A 21,655-nucleotide genomic window follows, 5' to 3' on the forward strand; every position below is an offset into this window, starting at 1 on the left:
TTCACTGCAAAGGGCCCCGGTTTGATCCCTGGTCAGGGAACTAAGACCCCACAAACCATGCAGCGTGGCCAAAACAAAAATAAAAAACCAAAAAAGTTGTGTAATGTATAGTGGAAGCATAGAGGAAGGAGCACCTGTGTCTTTCTGGCTTAATCAACCCATTATCATTACACTCCTTGTGTTTGTAAAAAAAAAAAAAAAAATCATACTTATTAATGTTGACCTTGAATGCAGTTAAATCACTGCACTTTATTTATTTTTTAATGTTTTATTTATTTTTATTTATTTATCTTTGGCTGTGTTGCTGTGCGCGGGCTTTCTTCTAGTTGCCACAAGCGGGGGCTGCTCTTCGCTGCGGTGCTCTGGCTTCTCATTGCGGTGGCTTCTCTTGTTGCAGAGCATGGGCTCTAGGTGCATGAGCTTCTGTAGTTGTGGCACGCGGGCTCAGTAGTTGTGGCTCGTGGGCTTTAGAGCGCAGGCTCAGTAGTTGTGGCACACAGGCTTAGTTGCTCCACGGCATGTGGGATTTTCCCGGACCAGGACTCAAACCCATGTCCTCTGCATTGGCAGGCGGATTCTTAACCACTGTGCCACCAGAGAAGCCCCAATCACTGCACTTTAAATTAGCCTACCCTTAACATATTTTAGGATAATAGGAATATTTCCTGGTTTTCAGTATTAGTCTCTTAGTAATTATTTACATTAACATTCAATAGAAAGCCGAATTATGCATTATTTTCTTTGTATATGTGTATTGTAAATATGTATACTTTTGTAATACTCATTTTTAATAATTTACTATAGCCTGTTGAATTTCAAGGGCATCAAGTGAAAGGATCAGCTGCTAGTGCTGTGATGGTGAGAGGACATAGCTCACAGCTTGAATGCAGTCAGTTTCCAGATAGCATTGTGTATGAAAACTGCACGACAAACAGTTGTTTTTTGACACCAGAGTTGCCTAGCACTTGTATGCAGATTGACTCCTTTCAGGTAAAAATATATATATATATATTTTTTTTTTTTAACTTAATTAATTAATTTATTTATTTTTGGCTGCATTGGGTCTTCAGTTGCTACGCATGGGCTTTCTCTAGTTGCAGCGAGCGGGGGCTACTGTTCGTTGCAGTGCGCGGGCTTCTCATTGTGGTGGCTTCCCTTGTTGCAGAGCACGGGCTCTAGGCACGCGGGCTTCAGTAGTTGTGGCACGTCGGCTCAGTAGCTGTGACTTGCAGGCTCTAGAGCGCAGGCTCAGTAGTTGTGGCGCACGGGCTTAGTTGCTCCGTGGCATGTGGGATCTTCCCAGACCAGGGCTTGAACCCGTGTCCCCTGCATTGGCAGGTGGATTCTCAACCACTGCACCACCAGGGAAGCCCTTAAAAATATTTTTGTAGCTGCATCTTGCCAAATCATTTTCTTTATGTCAATACTAAATTTTGTAAAGAGTATATTTAAATCTTTGTACAGTTGTAAGTTAAAAAAAATTTAGTAAATTGACAAGAAATATCATATCTTAAATCAAACTGAATAAGACAAAAATATTTGAAAGATTTACTGCCTTTTTAGGATCAGGAATTTAAAGGATTACTTTTCACTTCAGAGAATAGTAGAAATTTATGACAAGAGCAGATAGGCAGATTACATATAGAAAATATATTTAACAGCTAGCAGATTTTTTTTTTCCTTCTAATATCCACCCCTCTCCCCGCTAAGTATGACACCAAATACCTCTCATTGCTACCCAAATAGAAAAGGTTATGGAGAAAGGATGTATGCATGTATTTGAAACAGTATCTGTTAAAGAGACTTTTTTTAAACTTTTCCCTTTTTTATTAAAGCATAATGCACATACAAAATAAGTGCACAGACCGTAAATGCTCAGCCCAATAATTACCACAAAGTGAACACACCCATGTAACCTCCACCCTTAAGAAATAGAGCATTACCAGCATCTCAGAAGTACCCCTTCTGCCCCCTTTCAGTCACTACCCCTTCCATTCTCCCCAAAGATAACCACCATTTTGACTTATAGTACCATATATTAGTTTTGCTTTTAGAACTTTAAATAGAGTAATACACAGTGTTTTTTTTGTGTCTGCCTTCTTTTGTTCAGCATTGCAGTTTTGAAATTCATCCACGTTGTTGCTTGTGGCTGTAGTTTATTCATTTTCATTGCTGGTGTAGTATTCCATTGTGTAAATACACCCCAATACATTCTTCAGTTGTTTGGGTCGTTTGCATTTGGAGGTTATTACAGATAATCCTGCTGTGAACAATCATTTACTGTCATGAATGTGTATACACATGACATGCTTCTGTTAGTTACACTACCTAGAAGTGTGATTATTGAGTCACTAGATATGCATGTCTTTACTTTTAGTAGATAATGCCAAACTGCTTTCCAAAATGGTTATTAGAGTTTATATTTTCTATCAGGAATGTATGAGAGTCCCCATCACTCTACATCTTCATTAACACTTGGTGCTGACAGTTTTTTGTTTTGAATTTTAGCTATTCTGGTGGGTATGTAGTGCTATTTCATTGTGGTTTTAATTTGCATTTTCCTGCCTAATAATGAGGTTAGGACCTTTTTGTATATTATTAGCCTTCTCTGTATCCTCTCTCATGAAGTGTTTGTTAAGCTTTCTTCCTCAGTTTTTAATTGGCGTGCTTATCTTCCCTGACTCTGACTTATCTTTCATTCTTAATGATGCCTTTGATGAATGGAAGTTTATAATTTTCAATACAATACAATTTATCTGTTGTTTCCTTTCTGATTATTGCTTTTTTGTCTTATTTTAGAAGTCTTTCTCTACCCTAAGGTCATAAAGATATTCTCTCATGTTATCTTGTAGAAGCTTTATTATTTTGCCTTTCACATTTTGATCTGTAATTCACCTATAATTGATTTTTATGTATTGAGGTACAGGTAAAGTTTCATATTTTTTTCCATATGGACATCCAGTTGCTCCAGCACCATTTATTGAAAAGACTGTCTTTTCTCCATTCCTTCGCACTTCTCCCTCTGCCATAAATCAGATGTCCATATGTTTTGGGTCTGTTTTTGGTTGCTATTCTGATTCGTTGGTCTGGAGTTTTAGAGGTCTTTATGTCTTATAAAGTATGTGTTTTCATGCATTTTAAATCTTCTTGTTCTTCTTAGCTTTTTGCATTTTCATATATAGTACATTTTAGAATTAGCTTAACGGTTTCCATATGTACACATAAACATGTTAGGAATTTGATTGGAATTTCATTGTGTACACAGATCCTGAGGAGAATCAATATTTTTACAATAATTGATTTTGCAATTTTGCAAAAATTGATTTATTTTCAATATTGTAATAATATATCTCTCTATTTCAGTCTTCTTTAATTTCTCCCAATAATGTTTTACAGTTTTGGTATAGAGGTTCTCTATATGTTATTTATATGTTTGATTTGCAGGAACTCTTTCTATGTTAAGAAAATTAACCCTTTGTCATTTTTCCTAATTTATTAGTGTTTTGACTGTATTTATGATTTTTTCCAGAAATTCATTTTTAATATTTATATAATCAGATCTTTCAGTGTTTTCTTTTATGGTTTCTGGAGCCCAGAACTTTTTTTTCTTTTGGGCCGTGCTTTGTGGCATGTGGGATCTTAGTTCCCTGACCAGGGATCAAACCTGTATCCCCTGCAGTGGAAGCACGGAGTCCTAACCACTGGACTGCCAGGGAAGTCCCTGGAGCCCAGAACCCTTTTTTTTTTTTTTAATTTATTTAATTAATTTATTTTTGGCTGTGTTGGGTCTTCATTGCTGCGCAGGCTTTCTCTAGTTGCGGTGAGTGGGGCTACTCTTTGTTGTGGTGTACAGGCGTCTCATTGCCGTGGCTTCTCTTGTTGCAGAGCGTGGGCTCTAGGCATGTGGGCTTCAGTAGTTGTGGTGCATGGGCTCAGTAGTTGTGGCTCACGGGCTTAGTTGCTCCTCAGCATGTGGGATCTTCTTGGATCAGGGCTCGAACCCATGTCCCCTGGATTGGCAGGCGGATTCTTAACTACTGTGCCACCAAGCGCAGAACTCAGTCTTCATTTAATGCTTTTTTTAAAATAAATCTTGATACTTTTATTAGCTCTTGTCGCGGTTTTACACTATCTTTAGCAAGAGCTAATTATAGAGTGGCTATGTTAAATAAAATAAGTTATTTCTGAATTCCCTCTCTATATTCTTCCAGACTCCTAGTATAGCTATATCATAATTTTTAGATAAATAGATATTCAACATTTTCATTATGATAAATGTTTTAATATTTTCACTGCTGAGCCAATTAGTATACATTTTCTTTCTTTTATAATTTTTGAGTTTTTTTCTTAGTTTATAATTTTAAAAAAATTTGCTTAGTGTTCTTCAAATATTGGGATAAAGATTTTCCCACACCCTCCAGAATTTTACAAAATGCTCTTCAATACAGGAATCCACACAAATTCATCAGATAATCTGTGTTAGTTGCATTTATTTTCTAGGTCTTCCATCTGTCCACTATAATCTGCACCATCTTACAAAAGCCCTTTGCCTCTTTGCTAGCTTGGTTTGTCAATATCTTGAACACATTGTCTTTTTTTCTTGTTTTTCTAGAGCACACCTTGAAGAGAGCATGGGAGGTTTGGGGGACTTGGCATGTTGAAAATGTTTTTATTCTGTTCTCATTACTTGATTGATAGTTCGGCTGAGTATAGAATTTGGATATAATCTGCTTTTTTTCTTTCTAAATTTAAATTTAATCGTGCTTTCTCCTTCTAGAAGTTTTTAACATCTTTTCTTTATTCCTGGTGTTATGAAATTTCACTGTGGTATGCCTTCTTTCAGGTTTATTAATACCATATACTGGGTATTCAGTGAGTCTTTTCATCCTGTAGGTACAAGTTTACCAGTCACATAAAAAATTTTTTTTAAAAAATTCATTTCTTTGGTAATTTTCTCCCCACTGTTTTCTTGGTTTTCTCTTTTAGAACTTCTGTTAAATGTTTTCAGCCCATTGGATCCTTCTTTTTCAGCAGTCCCTGTGGACTCCAGTTTCTAAGTGTTTCCATGGTTATTGGGGTTAATCAGTTTATTTCTTATTGGTCTGTCTTGTAGTAGGTACTTTGGTTTGACTTTCTTCTATATTGCTAAGCCTATACTCTTTCCCCATCCTCTTAATATATTGTAATTCAGGGTTACCATTATTTCTTAGTATCATTGAAGGTAAGAGGTGTTTTTGTTTCACATTTCCTGTTTTTCTTTTTGAGAGGAGAATAAATTAGAGTACTTCATACTGAAAAAGAAATTTATGTCCATTTGTTTTATTTTTAATTATTTTCACATACATCAGTATGGTCATGTTTTATATCCTGAGTTTATAAAAAATGTTCTAAGGCAAAATGACTAGACTTACCAACACAGATAAGAGCTTTTTGAAATAAGTGTGACAGATTGCTTGCACACAGCAGTCTCTGAACTTTAAAACAATCTTGTATTTCATTAAATCCTAAGATACTATCATTGATTGTAAGAAGCACCATTGTAATATATACCACTAAGAAAGAGCAGTCAATTAGCACTACACAATGTTTTTCACTGCCTTTTTTATTTAAAAAAGTTTTTTTTTAACACGGTAAAAAACATATATGTACTTATATCATAAGATTTACAGTCTTAACCATTTTTATGTGTACACTTTGGAAATGGGAAGTATATTTACAATGTTATGAAACAGATCTCCAGAACTTTTTCACCTTCACTTGGATTTTTAATGTTATATTTAGTGGAAGATTATTTTAGATTTATTTGAGCACAGTGTTTTATTGTATATCACACTGCTTTGTTTTCTTGTCTTTTGTTTTCAGGTTCTTATTAGTCATCAGTTTTATACACATCAGTGTATACATGTCAATCCCAATCACCCAATTCATCCCACCACCCCGCCCCCCCCCCCCCCCACAGCTTTCCCCTCTTGGTGTCCATACGTTTGTTATCTACATCTGTGTCTCAACTTCTGCCCTGCAAACCGGTTCTTCTGGGACCCCTATAATGCGAATGTTGTTGCGTTTAATGTTGTCCCAGAGGTCTCTTAGGCTGTCTTCATTTCTTTTCATTCTTTTTTTATTCTGTTCCACAGCAGTGAATTCCATCATTCTGTCTTCCAGGCCACTTATCCGTTCTTCTGCCTCAGTTATTCTGCTATTGATTCCTTCTAGTGTAGTTTTCATTTCAGTTATTGTATTGTGCATCTCTGTTTGTTTGTTCTTTAATTCTTCTAGGTCTTTGTTAAACATTTCTTGCATCTTCTTGATCTTTGCCTCCATTTTTTTTCCGAGGTCCTGGATCATCTTCTCTATCATTTTTCTGAATTCTTTTTCTGGAAGGTTGCCTATCTCCACTTCATTTAGTTGTTTTTCTGGGGTTTTATCTTGTTCCTTCATGTGGTACATAGCCCTCTGCCTTTTCATCTTGTCTATCTTTCTGTGAATGTGGTTTTTGTTCCACAGGCTGCAGGATTTTAGTTCTTCTTGCTTCTGCTGTCTGCCCTCTGGTGGATGAGTCTAACTAAGAGACTTGTGCAAGTTTCCTGATGGGAGGGACTGGTGGTGGGTAGAGCTGACTGTTGCTCTGGTGGACAGAGCTCAGTAAAACTTCAGTCTGCTTGACTGCTGATGGGTGGGGCTGGGTTCCCTCCCTGTTGGTTGTTTGGCCTGAGGCAACCCAACACTGGAGCCTACCCGGGATCTTTGGTGGGGCTAATGGCAGACTCTGGGAGGGCTCACGCCAAGGAGTACTTCCCAGAACTTCTGTTGCCAGTGTCCTTGTCCCCACGGTGAGTCACAGCCGCCCCCCGCCTCCACAGGAGACCCTCCAACACTAGCAGGTAGGTCTGTTTCAGTCTCCCCTGGGGTCACTGCTCCTTCCCCTGGGTCCTGATGCACACACTACTTTGTGTGTGTCCTCCAAGAGTGTAGTCTCTGTTTCCCCCAGTCCTGTCAAAGTCCTGCAATCAAATCCCACTAGCCTTCAAAGTCTGATTCTGTAGGAATTCCTCCTTCCGTTGCCGGACCCCCAGGTTGGGAAGCCTGATGTGGGCCTCAGAACCTTCACTCCAGTGGGTGGACTCCTGTGGTATAAGTATTCTCCAGTCTGTGAGTCACCCACCCAGCAGTTATGGGATTTGATTTTACTGTGATTGCGCCCCTCCTGCCGTCTCATTGTGGCTTCTCCTTTGTCTTTGGATGTGGGGTATCTTTTTTGGTGAGTTCCAGTGTCTTCCTGTCGATGATTGTCCAGCAGCTAGTTGTGATTCTGGTGTTCTCTCAAGACGGAGTGAGAGCACCTCCTTCTACTCCGCCATCTTGGTTCAGGGCCACAAATTTCGCTTCTTCCTTAATTTTCTCCCACCAAAAGTATCAGCTTTGTGAAGGCACCGTCAGTGGCTGTTTGTTTGTTGTATTTCCAGTGCCTCGCTCTGTGCCTGACAAATAGAAACTATTAATGAATACCTTTTTTTTTTTTAATTGGAGTATAGTTGCTTTACAATGTTGTGTTAGTTTCTGCTCTTTATTAATCTTTATTTTTGGCTTTATTGGGTCTTCCTTGCTGCACCTGGGCTTTCTCTAGTTGCGGTGAGTGGGGGCTACTCTTCGTTGCGGTGCGCAGGCTTCTCATTGTGGTGGCTTCTCTTGTTGCAGAGCATGGGCTCTAGGCGCCGGGCTTCAGTAGTTGTGGCACACGGGCTCCGTAGTTGTGGCTCGTGGGCTCTAGAGCTCAGGCTCAGTAGTTGTGGCGCACGGGCTTAGTTGCTCCACGGCATGTGTGATCTTCCCAGACCAGGCCTCAAACCCATGTCCCCTGCGTTGGCAGGTGGATTCCTAACCACTGCGCCACCAGGGAAGTCCCCACAGTACTTTTTTTTCAATGCTAAATCCTAGTGTGATCTTTTTGAAGACATTTAAACAGCAGAATTGCTTAATATGTCTAATGTTAACAATGCACAAAGTCATATTTAAGTGATCATTATTTGAATAGTATGACTACTTTGCATATAGTTGCACTTGCACAGGCAAAGACAACTATGTCACAGATGTTGCCTGTGCTATAGAGATGTAAAAATGTCATTTTTGAGGGGCATCCCTATTTCAAAGATGTTAAGATGTAAGAAACGTGAGTCATAAGAATTGATGAAATATAATGTACCCTGCTTTCCCCTAATGGAATTGGCTTTATAACATTTCTTTCTGTTTGTCTGTGTCTCAAGTTATAACTATAAACTATATGTGTAGAGAGAGATAGGTAAAGATACGGATATGCGCACACTTTTTCTAAACTGATAAATGGATCTCTATTTTCTAGTTCCCAGATGAAGAAAACTTTCCAAAAGGAGGTACTAGCTTTAATATTGAAGAGAATTTTCAAGTGACAGCTGAGTCTAATAAGGACTCAGTTGAAAATGATTGTAAGTAAATTATAAATAAAATGTAACATTAAGAAGTTACTTGACATTGAACAAACTATTATGTAAAGATCCATGCTTTTTTTTCCCCCACAGCAATTTTAGATTTCCCTCCTAAAGATTCAGAACATTTATATAATTATTTGGATTATAATTTTAAATCAACAGAGAGGACTTCGTGGGAAGCAAATAAGGTATAATGTAAACAAAGTTTTTTTTGATGGTTTTTTTGCCTGCACCCTGCGGCTCATGGTATCTTCGTTCCCTGACCAGGGATTGAACCCAGACCCCAGCAGTGAAAGTGCCGAGTTCTAACCATTGGCCCACCAGGGAATTCCCTAAACAAAGTTTTAACAGTTGTGAGTAATAAATTTTGGTGGTCTTATAAGAAATGACTCTACTAAAAACTAAAAAGATAAAAATCTTAAGACTAGATGATATTTTTAACATGATCAAGAAAGTTTATGAACAACCAACCATGATTATTTTAGTAATGAAACAGCACAGAATAATTTCTGTTGGAATAAATAACAAAATGTGGGTGACTGCTATCTTCTTTGTTATTGAGATGTTTTATTTTTTGCAATGTGACATGAAATGAGAGGCATACATAATTAGAAAGGAAGAAATAGAATTAGATGAATCAATTAAAAATGAGATGTTTAAGAAGAATTTTGTAAAGGAGCTGAAGATAAGATAAACTTGAAAAGTTAATAGCTTTCTTAAACCAAGTAGAAAATATAGCAGAAAAAGAGTCCCAAGAGTAGTAACAAATGATAGACAATGAAGTGCCTAGGCATGATCTTAATTGGAAATGTGTGAAATGAGCAATGAAATTTTACTGTGAAATATAAAATTTATGAATAAATAGGAATTCAGCAGTGTTTACTGAATGCCTTCTATAGGTCAGGAACTTGTAAGACTTGGATATAGAGTGTTGGACAAAACAGGAATGATCTCTGATTTTAAAGGCCAGCAGGGGAGAGAGATGTTACTCAAGAGAACAAACAAACTGAGATAATTGCTATACAGAAAAGTTGTAAAGATACTCTGAAATTATAGGGGGAATCTACTTTATGGATGATTAGGAAGGCTTTTCCAGCTGTGGCAGCAGTAGGGGGAAGAACATACCACGTACAGAAACAGCAAGTGTAAATACCCTGCGATTGAAAAGAGTTGGGTGGGTTCAAGAATGTGAAAGGAGGCCAAAGTAGCTGGATTGTGGAAAGTGACAGGGAAAGTGGTAATTAAGTGAAATTGGGACAGGGAGCAGGACCGGACATACAAAGCCTTGCAGGTCAGGTTAAGAACTTTGATATTGCTCTGTGTTCCCCAGGGAAATCACTGAAGGGTTTTCAGCAGAACACCCATTACATTTACATTTACATTTTTAAGAGATTTTGCTGGCTGCCGTGTGGAAGATGCATTTGATGGGCACTGTGGTGGAAGCCAGAAAACCAGTCAAGAGGAGCCGTAGATGATAGTGACTTGAAGTAGAGATTGTGGCAGTGAAAGTATAGAGCAGTTGATAAATAGATTTAAGATAAATTTTGGAGTTAGAAGCATGGATGTTGCTGGATTGGATGTAGAGAGTAGGGTGAAGGAAGGGGAGGAGAAAGACTCCTGGCTTTTTGACTTAACAACGTGGACTGAGGTGGGCTTTACTGAGTGGAGTAAGATGCAGGACTCTATTAGTTGGCTAGGGTTGCTGTAACAAAATACCACAGGATAAGTGGCTTAAACAGCAGAAATTTATTTTGTAACAGTTCTGGAAGGTAGAAGTTCAAGATCAAGTTTCTGGTGAGAACTCTATTCCTGGCTTACAGATGGCTACTTCTCACTAGGTCCTCACATGTCCTTCCTTGGTATGTGCACATGGAGAGAGAGAGAGCAAGAGAGAGCACAGCGAGTGAGAACTCTCTTGTTATAAGGATGCTAATTCTGTCAGATCAGGGCACCACTCTTATGACCTCCTTTAGCCTTTATTACCTCTTAAAGGCCCTGTCTCCAAATACAGTCACACTGGGGGACAGGGAAAGGAAGAAGGCAATAATAAAAGGTGTTGAGTCCTGCTGGGAACCCTCTAAGAGACCTATAAAACAAAACTCAGAATTGTCCTCCCAAAGAATGAGGAAAGTAAGGTATTTGTGCACCAATTCCCACCCCTCTTTGGCTGAAGATTACTCTTGGGCATATTAACCAACTGGCACTTCTGGCCTGCCCTACCTGCTGTCCCAGCCCGCTCCCCCAGCCGCTGTCCTCAGGCAGAATGATGCAGATGCTAGAGGTAGGAAGCCTGGGACAGGTAAAGGAGCAATTCCCCAACTGTAGATGACCTCATAGATGGGCCAAGGAGACACGGCCAGGACAGCAACAGCGTCTGCTACAGTGGTTAATGGTGGAAAGTTTAGGAAGTTTTCAGTGGGCTGTGCTTCCTGCCATGTGGAGGAATCTGGTCTACAGGGAAAGAGAGAGAAGCAGACTTTCAGAGAAAGAGACGGAGTTAGTGACAGTAGTGGAAGCCCTGATTCCAGCTGGTTTTGAGGCCCAAGCCCCAGTTTTGTCTGTTCAATTAGTATTAGATTTTTAGAGTGATTAATTTCTGGAAGCAGCAACAAAATTAAATACTGTTCTGGGCTTCCCTGGTGGCGCAGTGGTTAAGAATCCGCCTGCCAATGCAAGGGACACGGGTTCGAGCCCTGGCCTGGGAAGATCCCCCATGCCGCGGAGCAACTAAGCCCGTGCGCCACAACTACTGAGCCTGCGCTCTAGAGCCCGCAAGCCACAACTACTGAGCCCATGTGCCACAACTACTGAAGCCTGCATGCCTAGAGCCCGTGCTCCACAACAAGGGAAGCCACGACAATGAGAGAAGCCTGCACACCGCAACGAAGAGTAGCCCCCGCTCACCGCAACTAAAGAAAGCCCGCGCGCAGCAACAAAGACCCAACACAGCCAAAAATAAATAAATTAATTAATTCAAAAAAAAAAAGAGAGACCTTCTCTAAAAAAAAAAAAAAAAATTAAATACTGTTCTAAGGAGAATAACATAGAGAATAATATGACTGTTCAGATGCGGAATATATCAAAAAAGTTTATTCCATTTAGGAGCAATATTTTGAAGTTTAGATCAACTGTAGGTGTATCCTAGACCTGAGGACCTAAGAGAAAGCTGTCCTTGGGTTTTCAGGAAGTTTTACCTTCACAGCTCCAAACATAAGATCTCATTAAGCCTGAGCCCCTTAGACTGGAAACTGATCTTTACAACCAAATCCCCATAACCCAGATCATTCCAAATCAGAATCTGACCCATTTCAAATAAATCCAACAGGTTTTATGTTCTGTATTTCACTTTCTATTATTCTTGTTTATTTTAGTGAGTTTATTCTATCCTGCCCCTTTTGGAAGAAGCTTTGCCCCACTATAGCTCTATACAATGTGCTTGAAAGCATTATTTTTACAATAGTTACTAGAAATCATTCAAACTATAGGGAAAAAGATTTTGATCTGTAGTTTTGTCTCTTCTTTCTGGATAGGTGACGTCACCAGAACAAAAGATCTCAACATTAAACCCTGTTTCTACTTTATCTTTGAACTCAAGAGATGAAGACTTCATACTGGAATTCTCTGAGGAGTCCCTGAAAGCAAGAACTTTACCTGGTGATTTTCACTTTCTCAACTTAGACAGTTGCTACCATGTGGCTCTAATCTGTCTGTCCATGTAAAGTGAAGTTTTTTATTTGAGAGATTGTTACTAAACTAAAAATGATCTTGAAACCAGATTCAATGTCTTACGCCCTCAAGCCTTCCCACACCCTCTCTCCCTTTTGACTTTTTCTATTGGAGATGGCTCTTATTTCCAAATATAATCCCTTCCAGCTTTCTAGTTCCTTCTTATTTCTTCTCTCATCTTCTCATCACAGACCTCTAAAAGTGTCTTCTACCATTGCCAACACTTCTCACAGCTGTAACTCCAGAGCCCGGCCCCTCTATAGCCCCTTTCCCTCCCAGGGAAAGGATTCATTGTGAATGTCTGGTCATGGTTGACCTTAGCATAACCTCTTAGTTCCCCTCTTTTGCTTTGGGATCCTGGCAATATCAAGGAACTCTTCAGTTGCTGCTACCTCAATTGCATTCTCAGGCCTCTGTGTTTTCATACATTTTGACTCTTCCCTGTGAGTAATTTCCTGCTTCTTGATAAGTGTAATACATTCTGTAGGATCCCTTTCACTAACTTTTCTTTTTCTCTTTTCTTGTAATCTCATCAATGTATCTTCCCTTGATTCTGAAGTTATGTTGGGTGAGGGGTGAAGTTGTAGATAATTTTTTGGTCATGGGTAGATGATATAAAAATAAAAACTTATGTGTCTGGGTAGCTGGGTTGAAGAAGGTTTAGTAGGTGTGGTTGATAGAGGAAACAAGGTAGGAAAGAGTCAGTATGGGAGCTGTGGGTATCTAAAACAAGTGAGGTGACAATGGCATATAGATGATATACACAGTTATACCATGAATCTTTTACTATTTAATGAGGTTTTAACTTTGCTGTCAGTGTTGCTTGTTCAGCTTGTTAGAATTACAAGGTAACAGTTTATAAAAGAGTATCATTGACTCACCTGCTGTTCTACTACCTTCCCAAGTGACCTCCAGAGTTTATTCCCAACAAAATAGAAACTCTATCAAGAAGGTACATTATTATAAAATAGGAAACCATAGCATTTCAGAGAAAAACTTTAAGCTTATATAGTTCTCATGCAGTATTATTCATTCTTTATTTATTCAACAAATATTACTGCTTTTTACATTTTCAGGAATATATCAATTACTAACGATGCTGACAGAAGGAATTATAAAACTCAGCCAAAATCTGCCATAACATGAGTTTACCAGAGTTGAACTCTTATCACATAACAATATATCAAAATAAAGCTAAAAGTCTTCTTTACCCTGAAGGTCAACATGTTAGTCTGTGAATGTAATAAATATATAAAGGAAGTTACAACACATCGATAAGTAAACCTTGAACTTCAGTCTCTGGAGAATATAAAGTTGAGAACAAAAAACTAGTTTTGGGTTCTTGTCTTAACTCTGCCAATTGGTAGTCATGTTACCTCTAGGCCTTGTTGGCAATCTTATCTATAAAATGAGAATGATGAATCCCTTCTCAGCTGTAAAATACTTCGAAAACTTCAGTGTTATGTAAATATAATGTAGTAATTGGTGGGCCGGTGGTGAGTGGAAATCCTTAGGTAAGAGGGAAAAGAAAAAGAGAAGGATTTCAAGTTTATCAACCTTGAAAAAGTTTCTTTATTTTTTGGAGCCTAAAACCATTAAATTTTTTTAAAGGAAATATGATTTTTTTGTTTGTTTTGGTACAAGGCATGTTGGTACTTTTTGCTTTTTTGTATGGATACCCACTGTTTTCTAGAGATTGGGTGATGTCCGTAATACATTTTTATTTAACTAGCTCTTTTTTTTTTTTTAGTAATGAAAAAATCGAGTTCTCTGGAGGATAAGAACCTTCAAAGGCTTTCATTAGTAAGTGGAACCCGAGTTCCACTTATTACTTTGCCACCTGCCAGTGGGCCACCTGATGTAGATTCTTGTTCATATGTGATCGACTGTGACAGGCAAGAGTCTTCTGGTTCTCCTGTATTCAACTTTTGTGAAGAGTCAGCAGTTCCTTCTTTTAGCTTTGGGTCAGAGGACCAGAGCGAAACTTCTTTCTCTAAAGAATCTAAGGAAGTGACTCCGAGGGACGTTTCACTTTTTGATAATATATCTACTCAAAGCAAGTGGCTGAAATATCAAAACATACTCCAGTGCAACTTGACTACTCCAAACAGAGTTGATCAGAAAGTAACAGATGGCTTCTTTGCTGAGGCTATTTCTGGGATGCATTTTAGTGACACGGGTGAAAGACAGAGTGGTGCTGTGAATGAAAGTTCTGTAGACTCTGTGCATTTGCAAATGATGAAACACATGCTTCAGCAACAGCAGCAGGATTTTAGCAGTCAAGATTTGGTTTCCAGAAAGAAGGCATTTTCTTTGAATTTAAAGCAGACTTCTAAGACTGAGGAAATTCAAAATGTGTTAAGAGAGTATGCCTGCTACAACTGCAGTGTAACAGGAGATTTTCAGGTGAGGAAATGTACCGGTGTTTTGCATCTTTTTTCCAGTAGTTATTATCTGAATTTCAACAAAAGAATTAACAAAATCATATAGGTGCAATGATTTTAGTCTCGGAGCCAATGGCTTTGTTTTTTTGTTTGTTTTTTTTTAGAGTTTTCCAAAACTCTTGCTACACTCACATTTTCTTTGACTTAAGATCTTTCCTAGAGTTTGTGAACATTAAATGAAATTATATATTTGAAAGTGTCTGGTGCAGTATCTGGCACATAATAGGTACTTAATAAATTATAGCTCTGTTTCTACCATCACTTCCACTACTACTGTTACTATGATTGTTTTCATTTTTCACTGTCAGCTCAGTTTTGCTGATCAGATCATTATTAGGGTAAAGATACATCTTATTATACATTGGTTACGAACAATTCTTACTATAGTTGTAACCAGAAATAGAGATACATAATGATTCACTCACATCAGTTAAGTTTTTCCTAGCAAAAATATTTAAAAACTTATTAAGGGGCAGGCAAGAAAAGTTAGTCTTATTTATCATTAAAAGTGCCATGTCATAGCCTTTCTTGCTATACTTAGTTTCTGATTTAAAATTAGAAAATGGTTTTCATGGATTCTGGAAATCAAAAGAAAAATTTGTTTATTTCCTTTAACATATCTATGGAATTTGCTTATTAGTAAACAGTATTTTTCTGGAGTTGTTATAATAACTTGAATTATTCCATTTCAGGAGATAAATGACTCCGAGCTATGCTTCCCAAGTGGGCAGAAAATAAAATCTGCATATCTTCCCCAAAGGCAAATTCACATACCAGCTGTTTTTCAGTCTCCTGCTCATTATAAGCAGATTTTTACATCTTGTCTCATAGGTATGACTGTTATATTTTTATTTTATTATGATTGATTGCTGCTTAATGTAAATAGTTTAGCTGTAAGAAAGTATAGTATCTTTTATGAATTTTTACATTAAATTGTCTACTTGAGATTTGTTATTTTCTATATATTTAATCCAGTTTTTGACAGCAAGTTGTATTTTAATTTCAGATCGAAATTGAGTTTTGAGTGGGAAATGACAGCATTATCTTTTTCAAGGTGTAGTTTGAAAATTTTTTTTAAACTGGAAGTGTTACAGATGATTTTGTTAAATTAAGTAGGAAATTTTAAGTATGGTGCATAGTTTGTTTTGTTCAAGAGTAAAACTAGACTTTTAAAAAATGGATGTTAGTATTAGGTTATAGTTTACTCTGTCAAAAGGCTATTTGCAAATTTAGCTAATACATATCTGATATAAACGTGAAATTATTTTGTATTTAATTTTCATCTGTACCTATATATTTTTAAAAATTATCTTTAAAAATTTTTTTGTAGAACATTTAAATATATTGCTGTTTGGGTTGGCACAAAGGTTGCACAGAGCTCTTTCAAAAGTTGACATATCATTTTACACATCATCAAACAGAGACAAACTGAAAAATGTAGAAAATAATGTGCCATCCTGCCATCATCGTCAGCCTGCAAAACTTGTCATGGTTAAAAAGGAAGGTCCAAATAAGGTATTGTTCCCTCTTCCCCTCCTTTTATGAGACAAGTAAGTTTCATAAAAGGCTTAGGTACCTATTGCTTTACAACAAGCTTAAAGAGTAAGTCTTGACTGGGAGCCTTCTGCTTGAGACATTAGTGACTAACATATAGTAAACTCTCAATACATTTTTCCTGAAAGATGATTTGCATTCGACGATACAAAAATACGAGTTAAAATCAACCTTCGAGTTGCTTAGGAACTTGTTGCACAGTAGTAGATGGAGAGAGATATATAAAAGGAAATTTTATATAATACTGTAATTGATAAAGTAGGAGGGATATGCCCAAATTACAGTGAGAGTACTGAGAAGGGAATATGTCTCAACCTGAGGGCTTAGAGAATGCAGAGATGAGCCTGAAGGAAGTAAAGGTTAAAACTGGTCTACTATGTGATCCCTAGTACGAGTAACGTAACTGATAAGGCCAGGGGAATAGAAAAGCATATTGATTTAATTTATACTGCTGATAACATTATTATGGAAGAAGTCAAGTTAGTAAAATGTTTGTAATATTGACCGATGGTTTGTACTCATAAGACTGTGTTTTCACTCATAATAATACAACTTTCCTCCATTGCTTGCATATTCCACTACATCATTAGCTGAGTATGTAAATTTGGTTTTAAATCTCGTTTTCAAAAGCAAGAATTCATAAAAATATTATAACCATAGAATAAAATATTATAGAGCCACTAAAAGTCTTTTTTTTTTTCTTTTTAAGATTATTTGATGACATGGTTGTCATGCTCATAGTATGTTGTTGGGTGTAAGGGTTAGGTTATAGACTAGAAAATATATTGTTATCTGAGTTTTATTAAAACAGTATACATGTGTGTATCCTTGTGTGTGTGTGTGCATGCTTGCACTTACGTGAGTGAGAAAAAAGTCTGGAAAGAAATGCACAGGATGTCCCCTATAGTTGTTTTGGGGCAGCTTGCAGGTTTTCTATAGTGAACATGTTAAGTCAGAGATCAATAAATATTATTTTTCAAATAAGATTGAATTTTCAGAATAGTGTAATTTTTGATAAAAAGTAAAAAATGAAAAGTAGGTGGTTTTAAGTTTTAATTTATTGTTGAAATTAATAAAAAGATTAAGTTGTATAGCGGCTAATTTATTGGAGTACATTAATGCCAAGCAGCCTTTATAAAAGTCTTGACAAACATAGCACAAAAACAGTAAAAAAAATAAATAAATAAAAACATTATTTCTCTCACTAAAGTTTCAATATCTTTTTCCCCTTAGGGTCGTCTCTTTTATACCTGCGATGGACCCAGAGCTGACCGATGTAAATTTTTCAAGTGGCTTGAAGAAGTGACCCCAGGATATTTAACACAGGAAAAATCTCTACCTAGCATGGTTTTAAATGATATAAAAAGTATTGGCTTGTACTTAAGAAGTCAAAAGATACCCCTCTATGAGGAATGCCAGCTTTTGGTGAGGTATGTTTTATGGTGCCAAGTAATTGCCTCTAATTATATCAGAAAATAGTAACCTCACAGAATTATGATCAGTTTTCAAAGAGATTGAGATAGGAAGAATATCTAAAAGATAGAGTACCTCATTTTTTATGACTATAAAATGGGAATAATTCCCTAAAGCTATTTTTGGCCCCCTCTAAACATTGAGCAGTGCCAGCAATATCAGGGTTACTGGAGGGAATGCCATTTTTCTAACCACTTTTACATATAATTCTAAGGGAAACCCTATCAAACAAATCACAAGAATAATTTTTATCAGCACAGGATAATACATATTGGTCATTCACAAGCCTGAACTACATAGTTTATAGGATGATAGAATGCTACTTTTTGGAAACATGTCTTACAAAAGTTGGATTACCCAAAAAGTAAATATAATGAGCATTTGCATGGTAATTTAATAATAACAGCATTTATTGGGAGCTTGTACATGCCAGGCACTCTTCTAAGCACTTTGCATGTATTATTTCATTTAATCATCATAATTTATAAGAAATGGTAATATAATTTATTATTCCATTTTTACAGTTACAGAAACTGAAGTACCCTGCCTTTTAGATACTATTCCTATCTCAATCTCTTTTAAAACTAATGATGTTTCTGTGAGGCTTGCTATTTTCTTCCTTTGACACAGTGTATTTTTATTGTGTATATATGTATGAAAGTATATAAACATACATGTTCCCTGGTTCTTTCCTCTTCATACTGTATTTTAAAGATTTTTTTAAAAAATTTGTACCTTCAAACTTCCAGTTATAAAATAAATAAGTCCTGCAGATGTAATGTATAGCATGGTGACTATAGTTAATATTACTTTACTATATATTTGAAAATTGGTGAGAGAGTAAGAGCTCATTACAAGAAAAAATTTTTATTTGAAAAAAATTTTATACACGCAATGAGTTCTTCAGTGCTTTTTTAAAAAATTCAATTTATTTAAAAATAAAAACAGTTCACCCATTTTCTTCACAAGAAAAAAACTTTGTGTGGCAATGGATGTTAACCAGACTTAACGCTGATAATTTCACAGTATATACATATATCAAATCATTATGTTGTACACCTGAAACTAATATAATGTTATATGTCAGTTATATCTCAATTAAAAAAAATCATACCTTAATATTCAAATTCACTTTTGTCTTTTACTCATTTTGCAGAAAAGGGTTTGATTTTCAAAGAAAAAAGTATGGTAAACTAAAGAAGTTTACTACTGTAGATCCTGAATTTTATAATGAACCTAAGAGCAAACTTTATCTTAAGCTGAGTCGGAAGGAAAGTTCTTCGACTTACAGCAAAGGTAAGTTGATCTGATTATGTTGTGGCTGAGTCTAGCCTTGTATCTCAGTTACATACAGCCCTGTAAATTCTTTATATTAAAGAGATTTTTAAGAGTACAGTTTCATAGTACATATTGTGAATTATTGTATAATAAATTAGACCATTTCTAAAAAGCATATTTTATTTTATTCCCCCCACCCCTAAAAAGCATATTTTAAATTTTAGTTTTTTTAAAAGCTTTATTATAGGCTACCAAAAACTGTTTAATTTTGGTTAAAGAGTCACACCAAGTTCTTGGCATCATAAGTATACTGAATGAACTGTACCCTGAACCTAATATAAAAAATAAGCTGAAAATGTAATGAGTTTAGTGATACTTCTGTCATTGCTGCACAATATGACAACATTGGACCCCAAATTTTGTATATTTGGAAATAAAATCCTTAAAAATTTTTTTGTTTTTTTGGCTGCGTTGGGTCTTTGTTGCTGCGCATGGGCTTTCTGTAGTTGCAGCGAGCGGGGGCTACTCTTCATTGCAGTGCGCAGGCTTCTCATTGCGGTGGCTTCTCTTGTTGCGGAGCATGGGCTCTAGGTGCGCAGGCTCCAGTAGTTGTGGCACGTGGGCTCAGTAGTTGTGGCTCGCGGGCTCTAGAGCGCAGGCTCAGTAGTTGTGGCGCTCGGGCTTAGTTGCTCCGCAGCATGTGGGATCGTCCCGGACCGGGGCTCGAACCCTTGTCCCCTGCACTGGCAGGCGGATTCTTAACCACCGCGCCACCAGAGAAGTCCCTAAGTTGGGTTAATTTTTATCTTTGCTTTCATGACCCACTCTTGTCATTGATCCTAACCTAACTTGCTTTTGTTATTTGATTAGTTATTTTAAATGATATAAGAAAGTTTGAATCAACAAAGCAAAGCTAAATCTAGTACCTTATAGCTACCTACATTTTTTTCTTAATACATTTATTTATTTATTTATTTTTGGCTGCGTTGGGTCTTAGTTGCAGTGCGCGGGCTTCTCACTGTGGTGGCTTCTCTTGTTGCGGAGCACAGGCTCTAGGCTCATGGGCTCAGTAGTTGTGGCAAACGGGCTTAGTTGCTCTGCAGCATATGGGATCTTCCTGGACCAGGGCTCGAACCTGTGTCCCCTGCATTGGCAGGTGGATTCTTAACCACTGTGCCACCAGGGAAGCCCGGAATGTAGTTTTCTTTAAACAACAAGTTTTTTCCTTCATACTCATAATGGGTCAAATAATATGTGATTAAGTTATATAATTATAATAGCAAATACAACTAGTATAAATAAGTTTTAGAACAAATGCTGTTGACTCTTTGTAAGTGTAAACTCCACTGATGGTAGAAATAGTGCATAGATATTCTGGAAAGCAGCCTACTAGCTATGAGTGCTCAGTGTACTATGGAGAAGAAAGGAGAACGTTAATTAATCTGGAACATATGTTAAGTGGAAGTCTGTTAAGAGAACTTGTATTCTATCCACGGATTGCCAACTTTATTTGAGCATAGAAACCTTTACGTGGTGGAGCATATTTTTAGACTAATATTCTACCTTGGGAAAATCAAATGTAGCTATAAGAGAAAAATGAGTTAGGTGTTGTCTTTGCTTTATTTACAGTGTTTTTTTAAAAAAATAATTATAAAGTAACTTTAAAAACATTAAACTAATTGAGTTAAAAACATGGAAGTGAAATGTTATGTGTTTGGGTGTCTGGGTGGAATCTTGTTGGTGATAATAACCAAGTTTGTTTTTTTTGAGAAATAATGTAGGACTAAGCATCAAAGAAATCAAAGGCAGCTTTGGATGGAGCATAGTTCTGAATCCTTTAAAAGTGTTTGTCTTTTCAGATGATCTTTGGGTGGTTTCAAAAACCTTAGACTTTGAATTGGATACTTTTATTGCATGTAGTACTTTCTTTGGTCCATCATCTATCAATGAGGTAGAGCTACTACCTTTGAAAGGTTATTTCCCTTCGAATTGGCCCACTAACAGTAAGTATTATTATGCCCATGTTAATTTGTATTGAAAAAGAATGAAAGACATGTGATGCACTATGAGCAAGAATGCTAACTTTGTGTGGGATTGTTTGATTAAAGGCAACCAAAAGCATCCACCTCTACTTCCTATTATTGTGTACAGTATTCTTGAAATGTGTATGAAAGTTGAACATCTAAATATTTCTGCAGCTCAAGTCCTAGAGGGCTAAGAATATAATAAAATCTTGACGCCTCACTTAAGTATTTTGTTAAAGTTGAATTTTACATGGTATATACCCAATTTCTAAAAATATAAATATTAAACATATAAATAAGAATTTTCTTAAATAATTTCTTACATCAAGTTCCAGTTCTTGATTTATTTAATCCTCTTGGTTTATTATTCTAGTAGTGTACATTTAGTAAACAAATCATTTATTTTTACATTGGGAAGTCTTGTAGATTTTGCAAGAGATTTCGTGAGCAGTTGAGCAGGAGGGTATGATTTTCATTTGAGGCTATTTTATCATCTGCCTTGAGAAATTCTTAATAAGACAGTAGGCTATGAGCCTTACTTTTCTTTTAATAAAGGAAGCTTTAGTAAGCTGAGTCCCTATCCAGTTCTATGAATCGGTATACTTCTCTATACATTTTGATCTCTGGAGTAATTTCTGATGGTCAAATTTGGTCCATATCTAATTAAGACACAGCATTTAACGACCCATTTCAA

General features: G+C 36.8%; 1 protein-coding gene across 2 annotated transcripts in view; it reads left to right on the forward strand.

The window, feature by feature from the left end:
- The window catches only part of ZGRF1 (zinc finger GRF-type containing 1), a 64,327-nt gene that overhangs the window by 26,219 nt on the left and 16,453 nt on the right, over positions 1–21,655 (forward strand). The window contains exons 9-16 of one of the 2 annotated variants that reach the window (XM_061191143.1): positions 805–990; positions 11,993–12,143; positions 13,939–14,594; positions 15,325–15,463; positions 15,963–16,147; positions 17,420–17,616; positions 18,816–18,955; positions 20,797–20,940. In XM_061191143.1, the coding sequence (XP_061047126.1) occupies positions 805–990; positions 11,993–12,143; positions 13,939–14,594; positions 15,325–15,463; positions 15,963–16,147; positions 17,420–17,616; positions 18,816–18,955; positions 20,797–20,940 (1,798 nt within the window). The remainder of the gene's footprint in view (positions 1–804; positions 991–11,992; positions 12,144–13,938; positions 14,595–15,324; positions 15,464–15,962; positions 16,148–17,419; positions 17,617–18,815; positions 18,956–20,796; positions 20,941–21,655) is intronic. The other variant, XM_061191144.1, reaches the window with a different exon arrangement.

Source organism: Eubalaena glacialis, chromosome 5, assembly GCF_028564815.1.
Source record: "Eubalaena glacialis isolate mEubGla1 chromosome 5, mEubGla1.1.hap2.+ XY, whole genome shotgun sequence".
Lineage (NCBI taxonomy): Eukaryota > Metazoa > Chordata > Mammalia > Artiodactyla > Balaenidae > Eubalaena > Eubalaena glacialis.